Source organism: Chenopodium album, chromosome 20 (genome assembly GCF_948465745.1).
Source record: "Chenopodium album chromosome 20, dcCheAlbu1.1, whole genome shotgun sequence".
Taxonomy (NCBI): Eukaryota; Viridiplantae; Streptophyta; class Magnoliopsida; order Caryophyllales; family Amaranthaceae; genus Chenopodium; species Chenopodium album.
Window position 1 is genome coordinate 40930704 of NC_137853.1, and position 26246 is coordinate 40956949.

Below are 26246 nucleotides of genomic sequence, written 5' to 3' on the forward strand. Positions count from 1 at the left end.
CCTTATCATAAAGATTTTCATATCAACTTGTTTATTTTATGGGGTACCGGATAAGGAGTAGGAATTATTGATATTTTTTTTTTTTCATACTGTACCATATTAATCTAACTTTTGTTGCCATTCCATATCATTTGTATCATGATCATGACACTACGTATATGTTACTTTGACCTCCATTGTTTGCCTATTTCTCATTTAAGCTGTTTTCTGCAGTACTTGTAGAGATGTCAATCTTTAAAACTTAATCATTTATCTGAAAAATAAATTTATGTTCTTGTATTTACATTCTCCTGATTACCCTTTTACAGTCGAGTTCTGCAGTCAGACTTTGTGTTAAGAGATTTTAGTTCAGTTTCTTGATGCTAATTTTGCAAATTCGCGGAATCATGGGATGAGCCTTATCATCGCTCTCACTATCAAGGTAAAGATCCAGGTGCGATTCTGATTTGTAGCAAAGGCAAGGCCACAAGGAAGAGGAGTCGACTACCCATGTCATTGTCACACTACGTATGTGGGTATGGAGCTGTTGACGATACATTCCATACCTTGCTTACTTGCTAAAATAGAAATCAAAGTTTATATCATAATGGATAACATCATTCACAAATATAGAATTACAAGTCTTCCCAAATACCCCCACCCCCAATTTTCCAACCAAACGGAGAAAAAGAGAGACTAAATCTAAAAAAATTTTATTATCTTTCTATTCACCTATTAACCATTTAAAGTGCAATAAACCAGCAGCAATACAAACTAATAATAGTACATATTAACGAGGTCGATATCTGACAGAATATCATAGTAATGCAAACAGTGGAGCTCGAGCAACCGGTGACCCTTTAAGACTGAATTACAAGTAGGGGCTGCAAAGCATGTATCAATGAGGTCAAAATAAGTTTAAGTGAACAACAAAAGACAGCAATCTACATAACTTGGTACTAGTGACTAGTGAGCTTACCGTATCAAGGCTGACGGGTTTACCATCTTCAGCAAGTATTTCAACCACAGTCCCAGATTGATCAGCCTGTACAGAACAGACAGAAAGATATGCAACAAATTACAGCTGAAATCTTCGAAGATTTTCAAGAATAACATTAGGACACACAGGGTAAAAGATGAACGTTTCCACAAATATAGGAGTCCTCACAGACCACAATGTTCTAGTTTGCACATGTGGCCATTGTGGGATAAGCAGGGCTCAAGAAGGCAGCATAATCACACACGTTGGCGTGCCAGGTTCAGTGATGGTCAGTAACAATATTGATAAACTCAAATAAATACTACAAGTAGTAAATAAAAGGCATGGTGTATGTAGTCCATCACCCATGCATTATGTTTACAGAGAAGAAAAAAAGAACCAATTTTCTTTCCAATCTAAATACGATACATCACACGTGATTTTTAAAAATTTATATTTTAAAAGCGAAAAATATGGTACAACTCGTACAAGTATATCACTTTAGAGCTCCAATTCCTGATTGGCTTTATTAATTGGCGTTATTTGATTGAGTAATAATAAATATGTCAGACACCAAATCCGATCCCAAATTGTTTTAAATATGATCAATAAGTATGCCAAATACAAAAACCAGAGCCAATTCATTTCGTTGCATTGCATCAATAAAAAAAACTATAATACCTTCACATAAACACAACTTGCACTGTTTCATGACATACCTCAATTTCATTCATCAACTTCATGGCCTCAATAATGCATATGATTTGTCCTTTCTGAACTTTATCTCCAACCTAAGACAACATTAAAAATTTGTTCACCTTACTTGACAAAAGTATAAAAGGGTATAGGAATACAGTAATACGCTGCGTGTGCATGCACTGATGCACATGCACAAAAGAGGTATACACCCACCTTCACAAATGGCGGCTCACCAGGAGCTGGACTACGATAAAATGTGCCTGACATAGGGCTCTTAAGAGGTGGAAGTGATGGTTTAGCTGATTTGGCAGCAGGAACCGGGGCTGGTAGAGCAGGAGTAGGTGTCGAGGAGACAGGAGCTGGGGAAGGTGCTACTGGAGGAGGCGGTTGCGCTGTAACCATGTGTGTAGGGTTAGGACTTTGTGCTTGTGGAATAGCCTCCTTTTTACGGATCAATATCTCACAGTCAAGTTGTTTCAATTGCAACTCTGCAATGTCTCTAGAATCCACAAGCCTAGAGCACAAAATATAGAAGGTGAAATTAATTTCAGAAACCTTGTGGTTGACAAAATAAAATAAAATAAAAAAATAAAAAAATCTCTATAACCATTCTATGTTATTATTCTTTATCATCCTATTTAATTCCCTTCTTTCCTTTCATAAATTTGACAATAATATTATAACAAAAAAATAGTACACAAATATAGTACTTAGTATTAATTATAATTATTTTTGTATTTCAATTCAATTCTTTCCACATTGATATGGAATTTTTATAATGGTTATTCTTTGTGTAGTTCATTATCACTATGTTTCTCCTTAATGCTGATTTTTTCTTCTACCACATCCATATTTCGGATTATTTCCTGAATATTTCTTCATTTATCCCTGGTTTCCGTAACCTCTCTAAAGCCATCTCATATCCTCTATGACTGTATCAGTAGTGTCAGAAAGAAAGAAGGCAATATACTTGACAAGACTGGCAACTTGGCTTAAAAAGTCAGAAACTGATTCTTCTGAAGCTGACAAAGTAGGGGAAGTTTCCTTTGGCGGCTCATCATTCTTCATTTCTTGGGCTGCTGGTCCAGATTTTGCTTGCGGTGTAGGTGGGGCATGGTTAGAGCCACCCAAGGTAACCTTAAAAGACAAATTAGTCAAAAAATGATCTTCACACTTGCTTAAGAGATCATTAAATCTATATGGCATAAGGAGACTCACCTCATTCAATTGGGCTTTAACAGCAACAATGCGGTTTGAAAGAGTCTACATGGTCACAACAAAAATTTATTGCAATAATAAGTCCCATATTAAAAATGATTTGGATCAGCTAAAACCAAGCAACGATAAAGTAGCAAAAACAATATACCAACAGTCCTTAACCAAAACTAATGTTCAAATTGCTTCTCTTAGTAATTCACCCTGTTTTCCTATAATTTCCAGGCACGTATGTCACGAGATTCACGACTATCACGACTATCAGAACAAGACACCTTAGCATAGCTTCATATATTTTAATGACATTAAAAGCTTTCCTATACTTTTGGAAAAATCATTTGATTTTACAATTATACAACTAAACATGTATATGTGCTTTGAACTTCTCGTGCTAGAACTCTTTCAGTCTTTCCCTTCTAGACATAGTCGAGCTTAACTCGAAAAAAGGTCATTTATATAATGTACAAGTGTATGCATGTACCCTTTCATCTCCAAGTTACACTTTGTTTTAAAAAAATTAGGATAAAGCAAAAGCTACCAGTAAACATGACCATGTAATGGAATATTACACTGGCCGCCCATTCGCTTAATCGCTCAACACGTAAATCACAAATCACAATCATTTACTCTATAAATTTCCTAAAAGGGCATCAGATCACTCTTCATGAAACCTCAATCTCAAAGAATGACAAACACTACTTGGATGAAGATAAGCTAATATAATGCCAAAGGCATTGCAATATGCTGGCATTCCAAGTAAACGGGTCGTGTTGAGTTCGTGTTCGCGTTCGTGTTTGTACAAGTACAGAGTCTTATGTAAAGAAACCAGAATACTATAACAAAGTCAGTGTGACTACATACACAAGCAAAAGATCATGAGCTTACAATTCAATTTTTTTTATTTTTTATTTTAAATACATACTACCGTTTAAATAACAGAACCTGAATTTTCAATCAACAGCTACAATCTATATTAATATTATTCTTAATTTTCAACAATTCATAAGTTTCAGCAAATCAAAATCAAATTAAATCAGAAAACCCACAAAACTTTAAGCTCAAAAATCAACAACAATATTGTTACCCCAAATCAAGTTGGACTTAATTAATTGTAACAAATACAATATTTATTTTAAAAAATTAACCAATTAAAAGAAGAGAAAGAAAAGAATAAACCTTGGAAATGAGGCCAAGCTTGGGCTTGGGAGTGAAGGAGAAGGATACTTTGGATATAGAATGGTGATAATTCTGAAAATTAGAGGTGGGTGTTTCAGAAATAGCTGAATTCAGAGAAGAAGAAGCTGACATTGAGATCGCCATTGTTGAAATTCTTCTGAAATTATTGCAAAAATTAATGAATGAAAACCAAGAATGAAGAAGAAAAGGGCAGTGGTTGAATTTGATTAAAAGTTGGTGATAAATTAATAAAATGGTTGAAGTTTGTAGTAGTTTGTTTGTTTGGTGTGTTGTGTTATGTGAATCGATGATATCGAAGAAGAAGCAGCAGATGGGTGAGCCTCTAATGAGGGAGCTCCGATAATACCGATGTAAGTGTTTAAACTTTAATCATCCATTATGTGTCGCATTCTACTATTAACCCGAATGTGCACAAACTTGAATAGAGTTGGGTACGGGCCGGGTTTAGCAAGCCCAATATTATTGGGCCTGATACTTTAACGGGTCATGTTTAGAAAGGGCCGAGAAAAATTTAGTTGTTACGGATCGCTAACTTTTAAATAAAACAGATGTTCAGTAAATAAAGTGAACATCTATTATAAAGTGACAATAAAATACACAAAAGTTACACTAAAACGCATAAAAGTTACCCTAATATATACGAGTTATTTATGCTTCATTGATAAATTTGACAAAAGTGATATTAAATTTGACAAAAGTGACACTAAATCTGACAAAAGTGTACCCGATGTACAGTAAATTACTGAAAACTGGGTGTATACAAAAGTTATCCGGACGGATTGTGTTGGTCTTTCTTTAAAAAAAAAGCCCATGCATGTGGTCAGTTTGGATATTTTGCAATTGGTCAAATATAAGCAAATTGACTTGTTGTGTTGGTTCCAAATTTTGAAAATTATGTACATGTTCCATCGGTGTACATCACCCGTGCTGGTTCAAGTCATTCGCACTATGCAATTGGTTCTTGACTGACTTATGCCCAAGCCCAACTCTATACATATAAAGAAGGAAAAAAAAAGTAGTGTAGTTTGCCAAGAAGAAGTAGCCAAAGGATTGAATTATATCTCATAATGCACTTAATAGCTTCCTATCTATGTACTCGGTAGCATATAGTACAAAAAATTAGTCCCTTTATTCCTTATTGATGCCTTATTTAAATATTTAGGAGATTACAATACAAATGAAATATGCTTCGTACCATTTTAAACTTATAATTTTGCAAATCGTGCCATTTAAAAGGTTTTGTGGCAAATAGGTTGGCCACTTTTGCTAAAACTCAAGCAGTTTCTAAAAAATTGGATCTACCTTTTTTTCAAAATAAAATACATACTACATTGAATTGTCATTTTTTGATTATTTCAGACATTTAATTTGAAATGACACGTATAAAATTCTTTAATTCCCATCTTTACACTTCATTTTCTTTCTATTTAACACGGTTCCACAATCACTCGTCCGTTACTAGTTTACTATCCATAGGTTAGTTTGCTAAGCTAGTAATGTAATCTACCCTTCAAAACAAAAAAAATAGTGTAAAAATTGAGCCACTTCGGTGCAAAATCCAATCAATTTGACCAAATTTCATTTTCATAACAACAACCTCCATTTTCTCTCTCCTCCAACTTCAGACCACTACTCCTCTCTATCTCCACCATTTTCATTACCTTCATTCACTGACCTCCATTTCTGTTCATCAATGGCGTCTTCTCCTTGCTCTTCCACCTCCTCTTCCTTCGACGAATTCGACGACGATTCCTTCGAACACACTCTCCTCGTTGTTCGCGAAGTCTCCGTCTTCAAGATCCCTCCTCGCTCCACCTCCGGCGGCTACAAATGCGGCGAATGGCTCCAATCCGATAAGATCTGGTCCGGTCGTCTTCGCGTCGTTTCCTGCAAGTCTCGCGCCGAAATTCGACTCGAAGATCCGATTTCCGGCGATCTCTTTGCTGCTTGCTTCGTTTATCCTGGACTTCGCGATCAATCGGTTGAACCTGCGCTCGATTCTAGCCGATACTTTGTGCTTAAGATCGAGGATGGTACTGGTAAACATGCTTTTATTGGATTAGGGTTTGCTGAGCGAAATGAAGCTTTTGATTTCAATGTTGCGTTGTCTGATCATGAGAAGCATGTTAAGAGAGAGAGTGAGAAAGAGGTTTCTGCTGCTACTGATGGTGGTGATGAGAATTCTATTGATATTCATCCTGCTGTTAATCATAGATTAAAGGTATTTTTTATCTTTTAATTTGGCTGAATTTTGAGCTTATATTGCTTTAATTGTGATTGATTGCAAAATGTGATGTTAATTTGATTGCATTGGTTTATTGTTAGCAATTTGAGTAGGCTTTATAGATTTAAGGTGTTTGATCAACTGTGAGTCTTTATGTGTGATTACATTTTCACATTTTCGAGTGAATGCAAAGTACGATTGAAGTCTAAACTTGAGATGATAGAAATTCGGATGATAGAGATCAAGCAAAGATCGGATTTTACTTTGGTCAATTATGTTTTTGATTGTTGTGCAATGGAAAATGTATAAGTATTGATAGGTGCAGAGAAATTAAGAAAGTGAGGGGATTGGTAAGTTAATAAGTTATTATGAGGATCTGTGAATGGAGAGAGATCAAAGATGTGATGGTCTCTCGATCTCGATGCTTGAGGATGCTGATCATGGCTGATTTGAATGGGGAATAGAGGGGAGGTGGATTTAAAAGTTTGGCATTCAGTTAGCAATAGCAGATTTGGAAGTATGAGGTGTATTGATGCTCAGTTAGTAAATCCTATAGAAATGAAGAAATGCTGCTAGAGTGCCAGTGGTAGCCCTGGTAGGATAACATAAAGTAATAAACTTTGCAATTGCATTTTTGAAAATCGATGGTTAGGGGCATGGACATCAGAGGTAATATTGAAGCTTGTTGCTCCTTAAACACACGTAAACCTGCAAAAATTTTTATCTTTTATGATATGTGAAAGGAATAGGATGTTATTCAGGTCAAGCAACATTTTTCTGTTATTAGTTTGAATCTAAATTATGCTTTAGTTAGTGTTATGCAAATTATAATTGGGAACTTTGAAATGAAAGCTCTTATTTTGGCTGTAGAGCAGTAGTTTAATGATAAATGTTAGGTGATAGTTTTCTATTCGCATTGCTAGTTAGGAGTTAGGTTTTACAGTTAACCTATTGTGTTGCCAGGATAGAAATTTTTTGGCTTAAAATTTACAGTTTGAAAGTAGAGGAGGAGTCTTGCTACAACATTAGATATAGGCTGATTTGAATATCTCACTTACTTAATGACCTCATGTCGTGTTCCTTAGGTAGTTTGTAATTTATACAGAGTAAATTAGGTAGGAAGCTATCAAGTCTTATTTATGTGTGAAGGGATAGTCACTAATAGCAGTGAACTAATTCATATGAAGAGTGTTTATCTGGTGATTTTCCCTAGGGCCAAGCGTGTGGTTTTTCAGAGGGATGAATTACTCCCTACTTTCTTGTTGGTCATGCATGCACGTAAGCATTGTCGCCTTATTGATTGTGAATCCTAATGGTTGACTTTAAATGATCTTGTAAATGTTGGAACCAACAATACGGAGAACTTGATACTCTTGTTGTATTGTATTATGTTGGATTCAAGTGTTAGCTTAAGAACTAAATCCATAATAAATAAATTTGCATGACATAATGGTAAGCGGCATGTAGTGCTATAAGATTTTATGGAGATTAAACTCAAGCCTACAACGGGCATTTATGACAACTTATAATGATTATATATGGTTCCAAACGACATTACATGACCCCTTGATGTATTCCCTAGTTTCTCAAAGCTTTTAGACACCGGGTCCCGAAACCTCCAAAATTGCTCAAAAAAACGTGGATAATAGCCTTCAATTTTGGAAATTTTTTACTTTTTTGGCCTGAAAATAAAAATTGTCAAGATGTTTATCATGGAACCTAATACCCTTCGGGAGTCCAATTGGGTGGGTGGAACCATCCAATTTGCCTTTAAGCATCCAATGTACCCATTCACAATTTGTACCGATTTCATAAATTCAAGCTTACCACGGACATTTATGATTACATATAATGATTATATAAGATTTTAAACGATATTATATGACCTCGGGATGTATCCCCTAGTATCTCAAGACGATTCGACACCGGGTCCCAAAACCTCCTAAATTGCTCAAAAAGCGTGGATAATAGTCTTCAATTTTAGAAATTTTTGAATTTTTTTGGCGCTAAAATAAAAGTTGCCGAGATGTTTATCATGGAACCTAATACCCTCCGGGAGTCCAATTGGGTGTGTGGAACCATCGAATTTGCCTTTAAGCATCCAATTTACCCATTCACAATTTGTATCGATTTCATAAACTCAAGCGTACCACGGATACTTATGACCATATATAATGATTATATTTATATATGGTTCCAAATGACATTATATGACATTTGGATGTATCCCCCTAGTATCTCAAGACTTTTCGATATCAGTTCCGAAACCTCCAAAATTGCTCAAAAAGCGTGGATAATAGCCTTTAATTTTGGAAAATTTGACTATTTTTGGCCCGAAAATAAAAACTGCCGAGATGTTTACCATGGACTCTAATATCTTCTTGGAGTCCAATTGGGTGGGTGGAACTATCCGATTTGCCTTTAAGCATTCAATTTATTTGTTTTCGTACATGCCTCTTTTATGGGTTATTCACGGGGCCTTATGTAGTCGAAATAATGGTCATATATGGGCTACATTACTCGGACTCTTTCATTTACCTCACATGTTCGTGTCGGACACCGACACCGACACTTAAACACTTCATTTTTAACTAAAAACACAATTTTTTTCAAAAAAATCGGCGAGTCCGATACTTGGACACCTGTGTCTAATTTGACACTTCATCCGAGTCCAAGTAACATAGTATATGGGTCAAAACAATATTATATGACCCCTTGATGCATCTCGTAGTGTTTCATGAATTTTCGACACCGGGTCCAACACCTCCTAAATTGCTCAAAATCCGTGTATTATAGCCTTTATATTTGGCTTCCGTATATCACTATATTATTTTTTCACCCGGCGAGATTAGGTGCTTCCATGAGTTCCCAAAGGGCCTTGGGAGTCGTAAATAGTACCTGGAACCATCTCATTCATTCTTAATCATCATGTCTTAAGGCAAAGTCGACATACCCTTAAATAACAAAAACATCTATATGTATGCCTTGTCCTTGGGTGCACATGTCTTGTGCACATGCCACACGCCCCCCCTACACCATCCAACATCCCTACACTTGGGCTTTGTTACTTGTCTTAGTCTTGTACTTAGCATTTTTTAGTGTAGTTTTCCAAACTATAGGTGTTTTTAGGGAATAGGGTGGGGGGGAGGGACGAATTGAAGTGACATAGGGCTGAATTTTAGTGGATCGTGGCAGCAAGGCCACTGTCCCACTTACAATACCCCGTCGTGTATTTAAGTCGTTTGCAAAGGATTCAACCCGCCGCTTGATAGGAATTGTACTTTAAGGCAGCTCTCATGGCGCATGTGCTCGGTAGCTTATGAACTAAATCAGTAATAAATAAATTTGCATGATATAATGGTAAGTGGCGTTTAGTGCTATAAGATTTTATGGAGATTAAAACTCTTTAGTTATTAAACTTCAAACCTCTCCCATACCCTCTTAAAATAAATGTAAAAAGAATTTGTTCCTGTCTTTTGTGCCATTTATTAGAGTAAGCATATTAAGCTTTTAATCTTCAAAGGTTTTGTTGCAATATATGGTGAAAATTTAAACACCTTTTCCCACAACTATGTTTTGGCCATGTAGTTTTGCAAGCTTACAATCTTTTCAAACGTATCTGTAAAATTTGTGCTGAACTAGCTAACCTGACACAATGCTTGATGCTTAAGCTTGAAATTTGCAGTCCTTGATATTGGGGGGGGGGGGGGGGGGGGGGGGGGGGGGGGTTAAATATGCAATGGTGACTTACAGCAATTTTTGTTGTGTGACAAAACCCCATATTCTTCTTATTTTGTGTATACATGATTTCAGGAAGGTGAAACTATTCGGATAAATGTGAAGCACAAACTAGCGAGTGGATCAGGTATGCTTTCTTCTGGGATCAAGTCTGTGGGGCTTGCTCCACCTCCAAATGGGTCTGGGAACCCAAAACCTCTGGGCCTTGCTCCACCTCCAAGTGGGTCTGGGAAGATTCGTTCTGTACTCCCACCACCACCCAATGACCCTGCAGTCACTAGGCTTACTTCTAATCCCAAAGGCTCAAAAGACAGTGCAAGACATGCTGTGGATCCTTTGTCTGATTTCTCACAACTTGAGGTAAGTCCCTCAGCATAGATGTGCTTCTTTAACTGGATCAAATTACCAAAATTATTTTTCACAGTTGACTTCATCGTTTAACTTATTCCACTTGGATCAAGTTACCAAAAATGTCTAAAGTACATGCTGCAATAGTGTGTGCGTGCACACGCGCACTTGTTTTTGGTGGGAAAATAAATAACATTGACACTGTTGAAAGAAGGGAAAATTTTCATTCAGGTACTCTGATTATTAATTATAAGTTCTTTCTTTGTAGGTTTTGTAATTCCTTAGACTTAAAGCTACCATCAACCTTTATAATCAGTTTCATTTGGGTTATTCTAGGCTATTTTGTTGATAAATCTGTAATATGTTGATGTTGTCTGAGTGAAGCTAAATTCCAAAATTCCTGGTTCTTAATGTGGAATTTTTGATAGGACATGATACTTTCAAATTAATAGGTCGTGTGTCATATGAGTGAAAATTTTCTTGGAAGAGTTCTGTTTCTGCTGTAGGCTTTAGTGCAAACCTTTCTTTTGGATTTGGACACTTAATAGGACCTTGATCTCATAGTCAATTTAGAACATTAGGTGTTAGAGCAACCATGTATGTGTTGACGTTTTAAGATAGCACCAAGACTTCTTGTTCAATTTCATGATTACACTTCATATTTACAACGTACTAGTGGGAATTGATGGTGTAGCTGAACTTTTTCATTCTCTTATGATATACGAGTAAGAAGTATCCTTTTACTTTTTTTTATCTTAAATGGTTGAACATTCCTTTTGATGTATGTTGCCATATTTGAAAGAGCATGTGGCTGGTTCATTGTGCTTATTCTGCATTATTTAAATGTACTTGATGCAATCTGCAGAGGAATCTTCCTTCTAAAGCTGGATCCGGGACAACAAATGGCAGTGCTGCTGGATGGGCTGCGTTTTAAATGTACTCCATTGGTTTCCCACATATGTACTATTAGATTGTTGTTTACAAAACGAGAGAACAGTGCGCCTATGCGTAGGGATGTCAATGGGGCGGGGCGGGGCGGATGTTGGCCTTCCCATCCCCATCCCCACCTAATATTTTCATCCCCATCCCCATCCCCATCCCCGCGGCGGGTCCAATTTTCATCCCCATCCCCGCCCCACCGGGTACAACTCCAAAACCATCCCCGCCCCACCCCCCACTTGGATATCCATCCCTACCTTATCCCCACCAAAGACCCGCCTAATCCCCATCCAAGATCCACCTAATCTCTGTATCTCAAATAAACAATCTTACATAATTAATACGAATTATAAAATAAAACATTCTACACACATTTTTGTGTTATAATATAAGTGTCATACAAAGTATTATAATTAATATTGTATTTCACGTAATTATTTTATAAATAGTATAAAAGTATGTAATTTTGCTTTAAAAGATATATAGATGTGGGTATGAGGTGGGGATGGGGCGGGTATGAAGTGGGGCGGGTGGGGCGGGGCGGGGATGGGGCGGGTACAACTTAAAATCCACCCCCGCCCCATCACCCATGGCGGGTATGGTTTTTATCCCCATCCCCGCCCCACCACCCGCCAAACTGAGACCCATCCCCGCCCTACTGGGGCGGGGATGGGGCGGGTCTCCTACTTGACCCGCCCCACTGACATCCCTACCTATGCGTGTGCGCGCGCAAGAGAGGGAGAGACTTACAACCCGGAGGTTGTTTATTGAGTTATTGAATTTTTACCAATTTCTTCAAAATAATACATCAAAATATATGTTTATAAACCTCAGTGAACCCTATTATATGGCTACTAATACGTGATTACTTGTGAATGTTGTGATGCACCCTTTTGATGAGTATATGTGCTAATGTGCTATGGCATAAGAGAAAATAGCTAGTTTGTAGGAATGCTCCTTGTATTTTCAAGAGTTGTATACTTGTATCATTGTATGTGTAATTTTAAAAGGAAATATTTACTCCGCAAGTCTTAAGTTTCAAAATAATGGCATCAATTTGACTTTTACACTTTTACGTAACTTATAAATTGTATATAAAATAAAAAACAATTTTGTTATGATTTTATTTAAAATAAATTAATTTATGAATTGAATTTTTTTTTAAGGGTCAAAGATTTGCGTTATGTGAACGTCAAATTGTGGCAATGAAAGCATGTAGTGTACTATTCAGTACGGAGTATAAATTTGAATTAAATAGGATTGTCAAGTTCTAAAAAAAGTAATACATACACAAATAGAACAATATAAAATTTCATACTCAATTTGTATCTACTCAAATTTTGCACAGCCCAAATCTTGATAGCTACAGTAGTTTGGAATAGATTTAATAATACATCTTGTGGTTTTAGTCTATATAGCAACCTGCAACCTTGCAGCAAAAATATAAGCCTCTTGATGTTCAACTATAAAATCACTAAGACAAGGAATTAACAAAATTGAGGGACTTTAACTGCTTCGACAAGCATCACACGGCCACATAGGTTTCCTACATATATCACTACAAAAAGGGTGTGTCTGTGTTTGGGGAGGGGAAGAAGCTTCTAATTATGGTAATCAAGCATCAGTTGAAGATTGCGAGGTAAGTTGGACCCAAACAAACTCTTCTTTGTAAGATGGATTTCCTTCACAAGAATCAGCACAGGTGTACACCACTATTGTTGCCCAGTCCAGCGAGTTGACATCATTGTTCACACCAAAGTAGTACAGCAATTGAGGCAAGATCTACAAACAAAGCATCCGATATATTATCAATTAAATACAGATTGTTGGGAAAAATTGCCTCAAGCATGAAAATCTCTTGGCTAATTAAGTGAATGTAAACAAACCTGTAACTCAAATTTCATTGTGCCGCCACAGGAAGAGCACTTTGGTATATCAGCTTTAGATGGTCGGCCACTTGATGTAGGCCACAAAGGCTTTGCCCCTTCATCTCTAGAGTATCTGTTTTTGGGCAAACAAAAGAAAATATGTTGTAACATCAATCATTTGAACCACAAAATAGGCATGCAATGATGCAAACAATATTTCCATTAGAAAATATGATTTCAAAAACTTCATGTCACAGAGCAATCTAATGCAGCCCAGAATGTCAGGTCTTCATTAAACTTTAGGAGTTTAAACCATCAGATATGCAATGAATCTCTCCATGATGTATAAACAAGTCTACAGTTTGATCAGCTACATATATATTCAGAGGTGGTTGAAATGACAAAAAAGGAGACCATAGTTTGTTTGGGCCTTTTGGGATGTGTGTGTGGGAGAGGTTACATGATGGGAAGGCTTAGGCTTGTGAAGTTGTGATTGCTTGGTAATTTACAATACAACACATTACTCCGACAGGCTCCTGCAAGAGGAATGGGGAGGTAGATTCGAGCTTACCCATTTTGGTTATTCATGAGCAACCAAACTACACCTGAATAATAATAATAATAATATAAAAAATAAAAAAATAATAAAATATAAAAAAATAAAAAAATAAAAAATTAAAAGCAACTGACTCTAATATAGATAGATTCCAAAATAAATGAAGTTGCAGCTTCTATGGGTTATTAAAATGCACCTGCAACTACAACACAAGGTAAACTTGCTTCTGTGTGGAGATGAGACTCATGAGAGATATACTACCCACGAGAGAGAACCCAAGAGCCAGGTAAAGCAGTAAAAGTGACTATTTTTTATTTTCATTATAGCCTTGAGCCCTTGACCCTTGTATCATTTCTGTCAGGGCACACTTTTATAACTGTTAGAATATCATAGTGACAATACTCCAGATGGTTGGAGTACATATTTACCCTTCTGAGGGTTTCCTCATAACAATCTTCCAGCTGATTATGGCTACACGCATGTGTTATTGGACTGCAGTACAAATCCTCTGTCCTCTATAACAGTCAAATCCTAGGAAACGAAAAAAATTAGAGGAAACCTCATATATTGTGATATTTTTCCTATCATGTCTTAAAGATCATACTCAAAGTCTAGGCGTCAGATAAGTTTCTGGTATGGGTATAGGTATGGGCGTATGGCAAGCTAAATCAGCGAATCAAAACAGAGGTCCAAAAACGGCATAAGCTAATCATGACCTAATCTGATTTACCCCAACTCAAATCCTTCTAGTAATTTACTGAAAACAAGTAGTCACAAGATAACAAAGTTTCCAGATAGAAATCTAAGTATCACATATAATGCATAAACCATAAGAATATACATATTGTAACACACTCAAAATGTACATAAGCAATAACTGTACTACATAAATATAGATTACCTCAATACTTGTTCAGGGGCTTTAGCAAGATGCTGTTGAAATGTCGCCCAGCTCTGTCGATCATCATCACCCTGTTCAGAAACCAGGTATAATTTATAACCACTCCAGGGAAACAGTTACCACCTAAAAGTAGAAAGTCGTACACAGCATTAGCTCACACCTCAAAGCTGTCCATGAGTGAGTCAGCTGCTTCATCCACTTGTTGCCTTGAGACCAATGAATCAGCATTTTCATCAGTATCAGAAAATGAAAAGTTATCTTCATGTTCGTTTATGATCTCAAACTCAGGCCAAAGAGCTTTGCTTGCAGCTGTTCACAATCAACAAGAAATTATCATATACAGCCTTATCCAACAAATGCTATATCAACACAACTTACGAATAAAAATATGTTAAGAATGTCTTCCAAAAACTACCTTGTTATGAGACCTCCCACTCACCTCCCCCCCCCCACCCCCCTCTTCCCTCATGGTGAGATGCATATAAATTGGTTGTACGAAAAAAATAAAAAAAAAAAAAAAATGAGCAGCTGTCTTGTATCTTCCATCTTTTCCCGATAGCCCTCCTCTCAAAGGCCCTTTCCCTATATTCTCCTTGTTCTCTCTCTTCCATACTCGATCCTTCCTTTATAGAGTTCTCCATCACCATGGTGAACACAGAAGGGCATTAATTATGGAAGGAGATAAGCTTCTCAAGTTAAGTTCCTGCCCATGCATGCATCTTCTGTTTGACTGTCTGGCAACCTCCCCATCCCCTTCTATGACTATATAATTTTATCATTCGTATTTCTTTACTGCCCTAATATTACATATTTTCCTTTTGGTTTAGCAGCTTTTATCAGTTTTGGTTTTCCCCGCTTATTCAACTACAAGTTTCACTATTATTTCTAAACTGCCCTTTCTACAAAAATAACTTCTCAAAGTTGATCAGGAAAATACAAAGTGCACTAGTCAAAGACTTTCATTAAAGTGAAAACACTGCATTCCAGAAGCAATTTAATATAAATGTGAACACCTCTAAAGCATCTGTCCATCTGATGGTATAACAAATCTCCCATATTAACCCACGGGTCACAATTAGCAGCTAGTGGGCTCATAGATGAGGCATAGCAATAAACGGAACAGAGAAAACATATACAAACAGTAACATGGTCAAAGAGAGATCAAGTAAAACAGCATTTACACACTTCAGTTCAATGATAACTACAAAGACTCAATTCATCTCCTCCCAGGTTCCCACCATTATTTCAGTTTGAGGCACGAGATTAGCTAGCTATTAGAGCATAAACTGACTATTAGCATTTTTGATGCTGAAATATGATCAGAGATACAGAGCTTGCAGTGCAGGCAAGCAGCAGTGTCAGACTACAAGACAGTCTTGTTCTAAACCATGCAAGTGACGCAGCAAGGTAAATGCATTTACAAGAAATTCACCAAAATCAAGAGAATTCCAAGGATCAACATTTTTCCGGCACTTAAATAACACAAAATAATCCAGCAACCACACAGAATCCAAGATATCATAGCCACATGGGGTTACAGGTAAATCATTCAAATTAAGTTAAGAAATTAAACAAAGCATTTTGATTTTTTTTGAAATTGCATATTAAGAAGACTAGATATATGATCATTGACAAACCTGTGACAGCCTCATTTGAAGAGGTATCATCAGATGATTTGGAAGAAATACTTAGTTGTTGACATTTGACTTTATGAACTGCACGCCAGTGCAATACCTACAAGCAGTGAGAGTAAAAATTAGTACTTCGTAATGGTTAAGCTTACAAAGTCACTCAAATTCAAAAAAGATTAAGTTGCAATTACCTGATGTTTCTCAGAGCAGTAACGAGCTGTTTTGCAGTTGCTACATAATTTATTTCCTTTCCATGTGCCACACCAAGCACAAAGGGGAGCTAAACAACATAAGTGACAATCAGAAGACATTCAAATCACTTGGGACTTGGGAGGGTTGGGACAGAGCAAATCGAAAGAGTGAATAATATAGAACTTTTTATTTTTGAGGTGGGGGGGGGGGGGGGTAAACAGATGTCAGTTACAATGTACAGGCATTATTGTGACCAGCAGCAGAAGTAAGCTACTATATTGTAGGCTCATCATGACCAAAAGTCCAAAACTCTTTGAATTTATCCTCAAGGTAGTCTTTGACATAAGTTCAAATAAGGATTACCAAGTTTGTTTACAGCAAAATGGTGATCAGAAAAGTTCAAGTAATTTTCAATAAGGACATTTCAGATTAAACATTTTCTGTTTTGAATTGTTGTTTGAAGACTTTGAACCATAGGGTTCAATCCATTAATTTTTCATCCCAACCATGAAGTCTAATTTAACTTTATTATGTGACCTTTCATGAATTAAAATATACTTTTGTACCCCTATTTTTTAAGAATGAAATATCCTCCTAATAATATATTAAAAAAGCATAGTTTCTTTGCCCCCTTTATTTCCTATCACTACACATGTTACAATTAATCAACATCATGTAATTGTTCACAATCTACATGTTCCATTCGAATTGAAAATTAACATATTTCCAAATCAGTGTATCAAATATTGGAGCATTGTAAGGGTGATTATCAAGACAATTCATATGCAAGAGAATTTTCAAAATAAAAGCATGAACCAAGATACCTCCTGATCCTAATGGTCTGGCACTCCCATCCTTCTGCGCCTCACTTGAGTAAAAGGCATTCGTAAGCGGGAGTTGGCAGCGGAAAACCTTCACACTAGAAATAAACATTGCAATTGCCCAAACTTAAGTGATGAAAGAACTACTTAAAATACTTTAAAAAGAATCAGCTAATTATTTCCATAAAAACAGAAGATACCTTCGAGATGGCACTTGTGGTCCACGCTTCCATTGCTCGTGCTGATCTCTAAGAAGGCACGTCATAGAAAGGCACATGAACACATATAAAGTTCGATGAAATGCTGATTCCTTTTCCGAGATAGGAGCATACACCTGTAGTCGCGCCAAAAGAAACATATTAGAACAAAACACACTCAATGTTGTGCAATGAAGCAAACCAAATCAATGCCCTGTCAAAAACCGGTGTGCATATTAGAACACGAAACACAAACACAACACAAACCTGAAGTAAGAACTGCAAAGGCTCCCCACACATATCACAAAGACACGACTTCCCGGTCGGTAAATTCACAGGATCCAACCACGCCTAAACAAGTAAGGATATAATCTTGCATCAAAAAATAACACAACACACAATAACAAGAGTATTCAGAGTTCAAAAGAGTTAGCTAGACACACCGGAACACCTCCGGCTTTGCTCGGAAAGGCTTCACGGAGAAGCAACCGGCTATTCTTAGGCTTTTCAACAAAACCAAGCCATACAGGGACTTGTTCAACATCATCATTTTCGTCATAATCATTAACATCATCAAAAACTCGGTCGCCGGAAGCCGATATTTCACGGCTTTCCAACTCTGGCATTGATTCATCACCTGTATCAACTTCCAACTCCTCTAAACGCATTTTACCCTAAAAATCAATAATCAAAACACAAAATAAACAATTTTACTCAATTATCAATTTTAATTCCTCTTGCTTAATAACATGAATAGCAAAATTACAGATTATAACCAATAGTTCGATAATCAATTAACCTTAGAAGAACCCTAAATTGACTGTAATAACAATTAAATTAACGATTACACTGTAACACAGATGTTTGTTGATGAAGAAAATCAATTTACCTCAATACCTCGAAGCTGCTTCAATGGAGGAGATAAAGCTCAGAAAGGCGCTTCAATGGAGAATTCAAAGTTCGGTTCAATAGAGGAGAGAGAAGTAGAGGGGTGCACTTGAAAAACTACAAATTTCTGTGCAAATGAGCAGCATTTACTCGTACCAGTTTTACGAAACTTAAAAACTACGAAGTACATTTAGTTGGCATAGTGCTACGGTCTAGACTTTGGTCCATGCCCTACATCGGCCGCTCCGTATATCGGTATATGGGTTTGTAGACGTGATTTAATTAAGGGACTTGCGAATGTTTTGTGGACGTAAGTGAGCTTGTGTCATTTCAATTCTATTTTAGGGAGTACCATAGAAAATACAGATCATATATTCATACTATCTCCGTTATAGGTTATGCGCAACGATTTGACATAAAATAGAGAGGGAAAATGTCTAATCGTTGCACATGGTTTGTAACGGAGGTAGTATGAATATATAATCTGTATTTTCTCGAGAGTAATAAAACTTTTTTCCTTGTTTGCTTGTGGACGTAGCCAGCACATTGTTGGTAAATGTCGGTGTGTTTTTGTTGATTTTGTTTATCTTTCTTGCATCCATTATAACATGTTTAAAGTCATGACTAACACATGACACATATTCTCAAATAAAAGAATAATAAAAATCATTTATTTTTAATCGCTGAAACATGCTTTCAAAAAAAAAAAAAAAACAAAAAAAAAAATTCGCTGAAACAAAAAATAAGAATATTTGTAAACTAGAAGGATGTTCTTAAAAAAAAAAAAAAAAAGAAAAAAGAAAACAAGGATGGACATGGACCCATAGCTGCATCACCCTTTACTGTTGTTTGCTTCAATTTCTCAAGCAAGTCGCTCAACAGAACAGAGGGAATTCGCGCGCACGGAGAGAGAGTATAAATTAGGGTTTTTGCCGATAAAATTGTCCAAATTGAAATTGATTTCAAAATCTTTTGGCCCTAATTTGAAACTTAATCGATCAAATTCCATACAATGGAGGAAGAAGAAGACACGATTTTGCTCAATAGTTTAGGGGTTACCTCTCTCAATCCCGAGGATATTGAAAGAGATATCTTACACAAGGTAACAATTCTTCATTGAATCAATATTCATTTTGTCAAATTTAATTTTAATTTGGATTGATAATGCTATGTTTTGATGTTATACAATGTGGGGTTTTACTATTTTCTGAATGTTTGATTGAATTTATACATTTAGCTATCAATTTCAATTACAATTTATTGTTTTAGGTCAACATTATTTTGCTAAGTTTGTTCTTAATTATGTGAAAACTTTATTTGAGTTAAAAATTTATGTATAGTGATCCTCAATTGATGATCACACACTGCTAAATTGTTCATTGAGGTTATAATTTTTCACAATGTCGCCTTCGATTGATCGGGTGGTGATACATCAAGGGTTGAAGGTAGGGAAGTGTTATCGTAGTTCTGTTGTGATTTTTAGTGATCAAAATTGTTTATGGTGGCGGTGGTCGGGGTGGACAATTGGGTACCTGTAATTAGGGATTTTTGTAGAAATTATGGATTGATGGAAAGTGGGAGTGAAGAAGGGTACTGTATTTTACAAAAGCTGAATTTGGGGAAAATATTGATTTTGTGTGTTTGTGTGCAGGCTAGAAATAATGCTGAAAGCAGTTCTCATGGAGAGAGGGGTACTTCAGAATTCACTGATTCCGTGGGAACTCAAGCTTCTTCTTCCAGCCAAGTGGAACTTTTGAAGAAATTAAGGGCCATAGAGGTTGAAATAGATGCTGTGGCTTCTACTGTTGAGCAAACGAAAAGTGGGGGAAAGAATGACGAGATTGAACCTGAGAGTCATGGTGGAAACAAAGAGGATGATGAGGGTTTTGACAAGGCCATGCCTAATAGTTCTACCCTTCAGCATGCTTTGGCTGCTGATCGATTGAAAAGCCTGAAAAAGACAAGGGCTGAACTTCGAAATGAGTTATCAAATATATGTGAAGATGGCAAAGCTGTTGGGGTTGAGGAAAAGTTGTTGAAGTATTTGGTCAGGGAAGAGTCTAAGTCAAAGCGGAAGTTGAAAGAGGTACAGGGCCCTAACAAAGAGTCCAAAAAGAAGAAGGTTGTCTCATATCAAGAGGATGATGAATTCGATGCTGTTCTGAATGCTGCATCTGGAGGATTTGTTGAAACGGTGAGCTGTTAAATATACACAAATGAATGAAATGATTGTTCATTGTGTGGGGAAGGGGTGTGGTTATTGAAAATGTCATCTTTTCATTCTGTAAAGTGGTGCATGTTAACCTTATTTTGTTCTCAGTGACTCACCTCATAACTATTCAAAGCTATGCTTAACTGGTTTCCAAATACTCTTATGACTTAGGAACGGGATGAGCTTGTGCGAAAAGGACTTTTTACACCTTTTCATAAGCTTAAGGGCTTCGAACGCCGAATACAGCAACCAGGGACTTCAAGCCTGCCGGAGGACAGGAATGACACAGCTGACCATGCTTCTGAGAGTGTTGCCAGAGCAGTTCGGTCACTAACAGATGCTCGGCAAGCTCGTCCAACGTCTAAGCTGCTTGAGCCAAAAGATTTGCCAAGACTTGATACACCACCTCATGCTTTTAATAGATTAAATAAGTCTTTTAAAACTCCTAAAAGCTTAGACAGTGATGGAGAAAAGAGTAATGATGCAAAAAGGAAGAAGAGAAGGCCTTTGCCTGGTGAAAGATGGCGGAAACGCATTGCTAAGGAGGAGTTTGTGGCAGAAGAACCTGGTATGTAAGTGTAAGCTGTGTGCCTGTGTTGCGTTGCTTCGTGCTTTTATGTGATATTATATATATAAACAACCTGTATTTCTGAAAATTTCCATGTGTTTAATGTTTTTTTATCCTGGATTTTGCTATACCCAATGGCTTGTTTGCAGCCTCGAAATTCAACATTGATTTGAAGGAAATCTTACTGGATTTTCTTTAATAGAGTATATAGAGGCCATAAGATTTGTGTTTTTAAGGTTTTTTCATAATATATTTTTATTTTATTTTTTATTGTGTCTACAACTCTACACATTGTTGGAGTCTTGGCCACATGCATGATTTTGAATATAATCGACATTATGTCATGTTGTGGCTACTCTATATGTTTCTTTTTTGGCAACCAACAAAGAAGCCTTTGGCAGGGCAAGCAAAAGTTGATTACAGTACATCTAATGCATACTATTGTGTGATTGACTTGGGAGCTGAAACTCAATCAAGTTGCTGTTTTATGCTTAAAACTATTGACTATCAAACATCTTATCTGGATTCCCCCAGTTTAGCTACTCCACCTGTCCCATAATAAACTTCACCCCTTACTATTTTGGGATAAAAGGAAGTTGACATTTCGAAGTAATTTTTACCATTTGTCTTTCCAACACCATACTCTATCTACTTTCAATACTGCTATACTTCATTTTCTCTCTATTTATTACTTATATGTTTTTGTTTACATATAACATTTTTTCTCATCTCTGTGCTTAATTGAAGTTAAAACTTTTTCATGGGATGGAGGAGTAAATTTGAAATTGAGTTATGCTCAACATTGGATGTTTGAATTCCCTGGTCTGTTCGATTCTTATATTTAACCACATGGTGCTAGGATATATGAAGCATTTGAACTCTAAAATTTTTTTGCGCTGATATTTTCTTTCCTTGAAAAGCAGATGTACAGGATGACTTAATCACAGAAACCCAGGATGCTGAGAATGAAGATGGTGGCGAGACTCCATCTGTGACACTTGAAGGTGGATTAAAGATCCCTGAAACAATATTTGACAACCTGTTTGATTATCAAAAAGTTGGGGTTCAATGGCTGTGGGAGCTGCATTGTCAAAGAGCTGGAGGGATTATTGGGGATGAGATGGGTCTTGGCAAGACCATTCAGGTGTTAGCATTTCTTGGGTCATTGCATTTTAGTAATATGTACAAACCAAGTATTATTGTATGCCCTGTCACATTGTTAAGGCAATGGAAGAGAGAAGCCCGAAAATGGTATCGTAGCTTTCATGTTGAGATACTTCATGATTCTGCTGTTGATGTTGGTCGAAAACAAAAGCAATCTGAATCTGATGAGAGTGATTATGAAAGTGAAGGGTCATTTGAAAGTGATCAGGATAAAGTTCCCTCCTCAAGAAGTGCAAAGAAGTGGGATGCCTTGATAAATCGGGTTTTGAGATCAGAGTCTGGATTGCTTATTACAACATACGAACAACTTCGTATACTGGGGGAGAAACTACTGGACATTGAATGGGGTTATGCAGTACTTGATGAAGGTCACCGTATCAGGAATCCTAATGCAGAAGTTACTATTGTGTGTAAGCAGCTGCAGACAGTTCATCGTATCATAATGACCGGTGCACCAATTCAGAATAAACTGTCGGAATTGTGGTCTTTGTTTGATTTTGTCTTCCCTGGAAAATTAGGAGTCTTACCTGTTTTTGAGGCAGAGTTCGCTGTGCCCATAAAAGTTGGGGGTTATGCTAATGCATCTCCATTGCAAGTCTCCACAGCTTACAGGTTAGTTTTTTCTCTGTAATTTTGAAGAATAATGACTTATCTGTCTCTTTTTTGACTTAATTTACATGGAGCACTTATTGATGTTTCACCTTTTACTTATCCAATAATGCAGGGTGTAGATTTTGGTGTTGGCTGATGTATGAATTATCCTGAACTGTTATATTATGAATTACAATGGATTGATGGAATTAAGATATAAAGAATTAGTTGTTTAGAGTTGCCATATTTACATGTCATCACAGAGCAATGAAAAGTCTATCCTTGACTTAATGTAATTAATGTAAGTCCTTGATTTCTCATTGGCCAGGTGTGCAGTTGTCTTGCGTGATCTAATCATGCCTTATCTCTTGCGTCGTATGAAGGCTGATGTGAATGCCCATCTTCCAAAGAAGACTGAACATGTCCTTTTCTGCAGTCTGACTCCCGAGCAGCGCTCTATTTATAAAGCTTTCCTAGCCAGCTCTGAGGTGGAGCAAATATTTGATGGAAATAGAAATTCTCTCTATGGTATTGATGTTATGCGTAAGATATGTAACCATCCTGATCTCCTTGAAAGAGAGCACTCTTCACATAATCCAGACTATGGGAATCCTGAACGCAGTGGGAAGATGAAGGTTGTTGCTCAAGTACTGAATATGTGGAAAGAACAGGGTCATCGTGTTCTTCTTTTCGCACAAACTCAGCAGATGCTTGATATCCTTGAAAATTTTCTGATTGCCAATGAGTATAGCTACAGGAGAATGGATGGTCTTACCGCAGTAAAACAGAGGATGGCATTAATTGATGAATTCAATAATTCAAATGATGTATTTATTTTCATACTCACAACCAAAGTTGGTGGTTTAGGGACAAATCTTACTGGGGCAAATAGGGTGATAATTTTTGATCCAGATTGGAATCCATCAACAGATATGCAGGTCAGTGTATATAATTTCATGTTATGTATACTTGCTCGTTTAAGGACTTTCGTGATATTTTTCATTATTAGTTTGCTCTTGCCATTGGGTTTTGTCCTAAATATGTTTGCTCAAGGAAGTTTTTGAAATCATTGTCCCTAAAGCTATTTTTCTGATCGGTTGTGTTACTCGTTTTGCATGCTGTATGGCTTTACTATAATGAAATTTCCCCTTCATGTCAAAAAGAAAAGCTTCTAACTCTTTTTGTTCTCAATGCTGATAACCATGATGTCTGACTACATTATTACTCACAATAGGCCAGGGAGCGTGCTTGGCGTGTTGGTCAGACACGTGATGTAACCATTTTTAGGTTAATCACACGTGGAACTATAGAAGAGAAAGTGTATCATAGGCAGATATACAAACATTTTTTGACCAATAAGATCTTGAAAAACCCACAGCAGCGAAGATTCTTTAAAGCAAGAGATTTGAAGGATCTTTTTGTTTTAACTGATGAAGAACATGCTGGCTCAACTGAGACTTCACATATTTTTGGTCAATTGTCTGAGCAATTGAATGTTATTAGCACTGATAAAGAAGATCAGCAAAAAGATAATTGCTCTGGAGCAACAACTGCATGTGCAAATGACACAGTGTTGGACAGAGAAAATAGCCCGCAGCAGGATTTATGTGGAAACAAAGAGAAAGAAGGTGCTGAAAATGGTCAAAATGCTGATGAAGAAACAAATTTCTTAAAGAATCTTTTTGACACACATGGGATACATGTAAGTTTTATAAACCTGTTAGGCTATTTCTGTATGTCTAATCGTTTACTGGATACTTTTGGTTTTGAATTGTGATGTTTTTGCCATTACATGTTTGAGTATTAGGCTGTGAAATATATATGTCCAAAAAATTACATATGTCCGATCTGATTCATGCTGGTATTACGCTATATTATCTTATTTTAAAGCTTTAACTTTGATATACACTTTATACAGAGTATGCAATTTTTTGCATTTACGCTTTCCCTCTTTTTTTCTTACCTTTATAAAAAAAAAAAAAAAACAATTTGCATTTGGATCTGTGCGTTGCTGCATTGTGATGTGTGGTTTCCATATGTTTCGAGTAATTTTCATCCTGTTTTTACTATTTCAGAGTGCTATAAATCATGATGCTATCATGGATGCCCATGATGAGGAAAAAATGAGGCTCGAGGAGCAGGCTTCCCAAGTTGCGCAGAGAGCAGCAGAAGCACTTCGTCAGTCGCGAATGCTTAGAAGCAGGGAGAACATATCCGTTCCGACATGGACAGGAAAATCTGGGGCTGCCGGTGCACCTTCATCTGTTCGCCGGACATTTGGGTCAACAGTGAACTCTCAGTTGGTAAGAAACTCCAGATCAGAAGATGAGGCACCCAAAATTGGTACAAATGGATTTGTTGCAGGAGCTGCTTCTGGCAAAGCATTGTCTTCATCTGATTTGCTAGCCAAAATTCGAGGGAATCAGGCTAGTGCAGTCGGTGATGGGCTCGAACATCAGTTTAGTTTGGCTTCCAGCTCTTCTAACAGGGCAGGTTCCAGTGTAACCAGGCCTTCTCGGGCATCTCAGAATCTCAGTGGGGTCCCTCCAGAAGTTTTAATCCGAAACATCTGCACATTCATCCAAAATAATGGTGGGAGCACCAGTTCTGCTACAATAGTGGAACATTTTAGAGATAGAATTCCTTCAAAAGATTTGCCCTTGTTCAAAAATCTTTTGAAAGAAATTGCTATACTAGAAAAAAATCGGAATAACTCAGTTTGGGTTCTAAAGCCTGAATATCAGTTGTCACGTTCTTGAGCTGCATCCATGGATATCCTTTGGAATGGAGCAAGAAGATTGTGAAGTAGAGAGCTACTATACCCTGGCGCATTTCACAATTTTGGCTATAGTTAGGAAATTTTTAGGTGAAGTGCATTCTTTTAGCCGTATAATTATAGAATTATTGGACTGATGTATTCATTGTAATTTGTAAATAAAAATTGTTTACAAGGCTAGTTCCTTACATATCTCAAAGAGAACTAGAGAAGTGCAGTGTTTGTTTCCTTATACTTTTCAGTTTTAGGGTGATAAACTAATAATCGATTGAGAAGGGGCTCTGTAATCTCAATCTTGGAGGATAAAAGCATTCACTTGCTTTAAAAATTGTCTTGTAGATAAAGAGAACTCCATTAAGGTCAAACTCAAAAGGGCTTGAGTTAGTTGGCTTATTGTTGTTTTGTTTTTTTTTTTTTTGAGCGACAGAGAGAGGTGGTAAAAAGTCATAAATAAAGGCAAATCTATTAACATCACCTTAGGTCTTACGCATAAGCACTTAAGCAGCCACAACCGGTGCCTCCTAGTCCTAGCCTACTCCTACATAGCTCGACCAAGCACAAGA

At 36.8% G+C, this 26246-nt stretch overlaps 4 protein-coding genes across 6 annotated transcripts; 2 read left to right on the plus strand and 2 right to left on the minus strand.

Annotated features, from left to right (window-relative positions):
• Nucleotides 1–558: 558 nt before the first annotated feature.
• On the minus strand, nucleotides 559–4389 carry LOC145598500 (biotin carboxyl carrier protein of acetyl-CoA carboxylase 1, chloroplastic-like). The gene is made up of 7 exons (XM_081654862.1): nucleotides 4049–4389; nucleotides 2876–2920; nucleotides 2628–2794; nucleotides 1871–2171; nucleotides 1678–1749; nucleotides 959–1024; nucleotides 559–863 (listed from the first exon to the last, which is right to left on the minus strand). The coding sequence occupies exons 1-7, from the start codon at nucleotides 4190–4192 to the stop codon at nucleotides 840–842; spliced, it is 819 nt and encodes a 272-aa protein (XP_081510988.1). The 5' UTR covers nucleotides 4193–4389; the 3' UTR covers nucleotides 559–839.
• Nucleotides 4390–5597: 1208 nt separating this feature from the next.
• On the plus strand, nucleotides 5598–12346 carry LOC145598403 (uncharacterized protein At1g03900-like). Its single transcript, XM_081654749.1, has 3 exons — nucleotides 5598–6290; nucleotides 10107–10391; nucleotides 11245–12346. Exons 1-3 carry the CDS (start codon nucleotides 5763–5765, stop codon nucleotides 11311–11313), a joined length of 882 nt encoding a protein of 293 aa, XP_081510875.1. The 5' UTR covers nucleotides 5598–5762; the 3' UTR covers nucleotides 11314–12346.
• A 267-nt stretch (nucleotides 12347–12613) lies between these two features.
• LOC145597999 (uncharacterized) lies at nucleotides 12614–18540 on the minus strand. Of its 2 annotated transcripts, none has more exons than XM_081654285.1 (11): nucleotides 18374–18540; nucleotides 17928–18158; nucleotides 17752–17835; nucleotides 17488–17621; nucleotides 17291–17385; nucleotides 16466–16554; nucleotides 16281–16377; nucleotides 14804–14952; nucleotides 14644–14714; nucleotides 13205–13319; nucleotides 12614–13100 (listed from the first exon to the last, which is right to left on the minus strand). In XM_081654285.1, exons 2-11 carry the CDS (start codon nucleotides 18150–18152, stop codon nucleotides 12933–12935), a joined length of 1227 nt encoding a protein of 408 aa, XP_081510411.1. In that variant the 5' UTR covers nucleotides 18153–18158; nucleotides 18374–18540; the 3' UTR covers nucleotides 12614–12932. The 2 variants fall into 2 exon arrangements, with proteins under 2 accessions (XP_081510411.1, XP_081510413.1); XM_081654287.1 differs by having other exon boundaries at nucleotides 18382–18538.
• A 383-nt stretch (nucleotides 18541–18923) lies between these two features.
• On the plus strand, nucleotides 18924–26103 carry LOC145599008 (protein CHROMATIN REMODELING 8-like). 2 transcript variants are annotated; one of them, XM_081655420.1, is made up of 7 exons: nucleotides 18924–19474; nucleotides 20024–20566; nucleotides 20756–21152; nucleotides 22073–22928; nucleotides 23236–23845; nucleotides 24142–24609; nucleotides 24983–26103. In XM_081655420.1, the coding sequence occupies exons 1-7, from the start codon at nucleotides 19385–19387 to the stop codon at nucleotides 25664–25666; spliced, it is 3648 nt and encodes a 1215-aa protein (XP_081511546.1). In that variant the 5' UTR covers nucleotides 18924–19384; the 3' UTR covers nucleotides 25667–26103. The 2 variants fall into 2 exon arrangements, with proteins under 2 accessions (XP_081511546.1, XP_081511547.1); XM_081655421.1 differs by having other exon boundaries at nucleotides 22076–22928.
• Nucleotides 26104–26246: the final 143 nt, after the last annotated feature.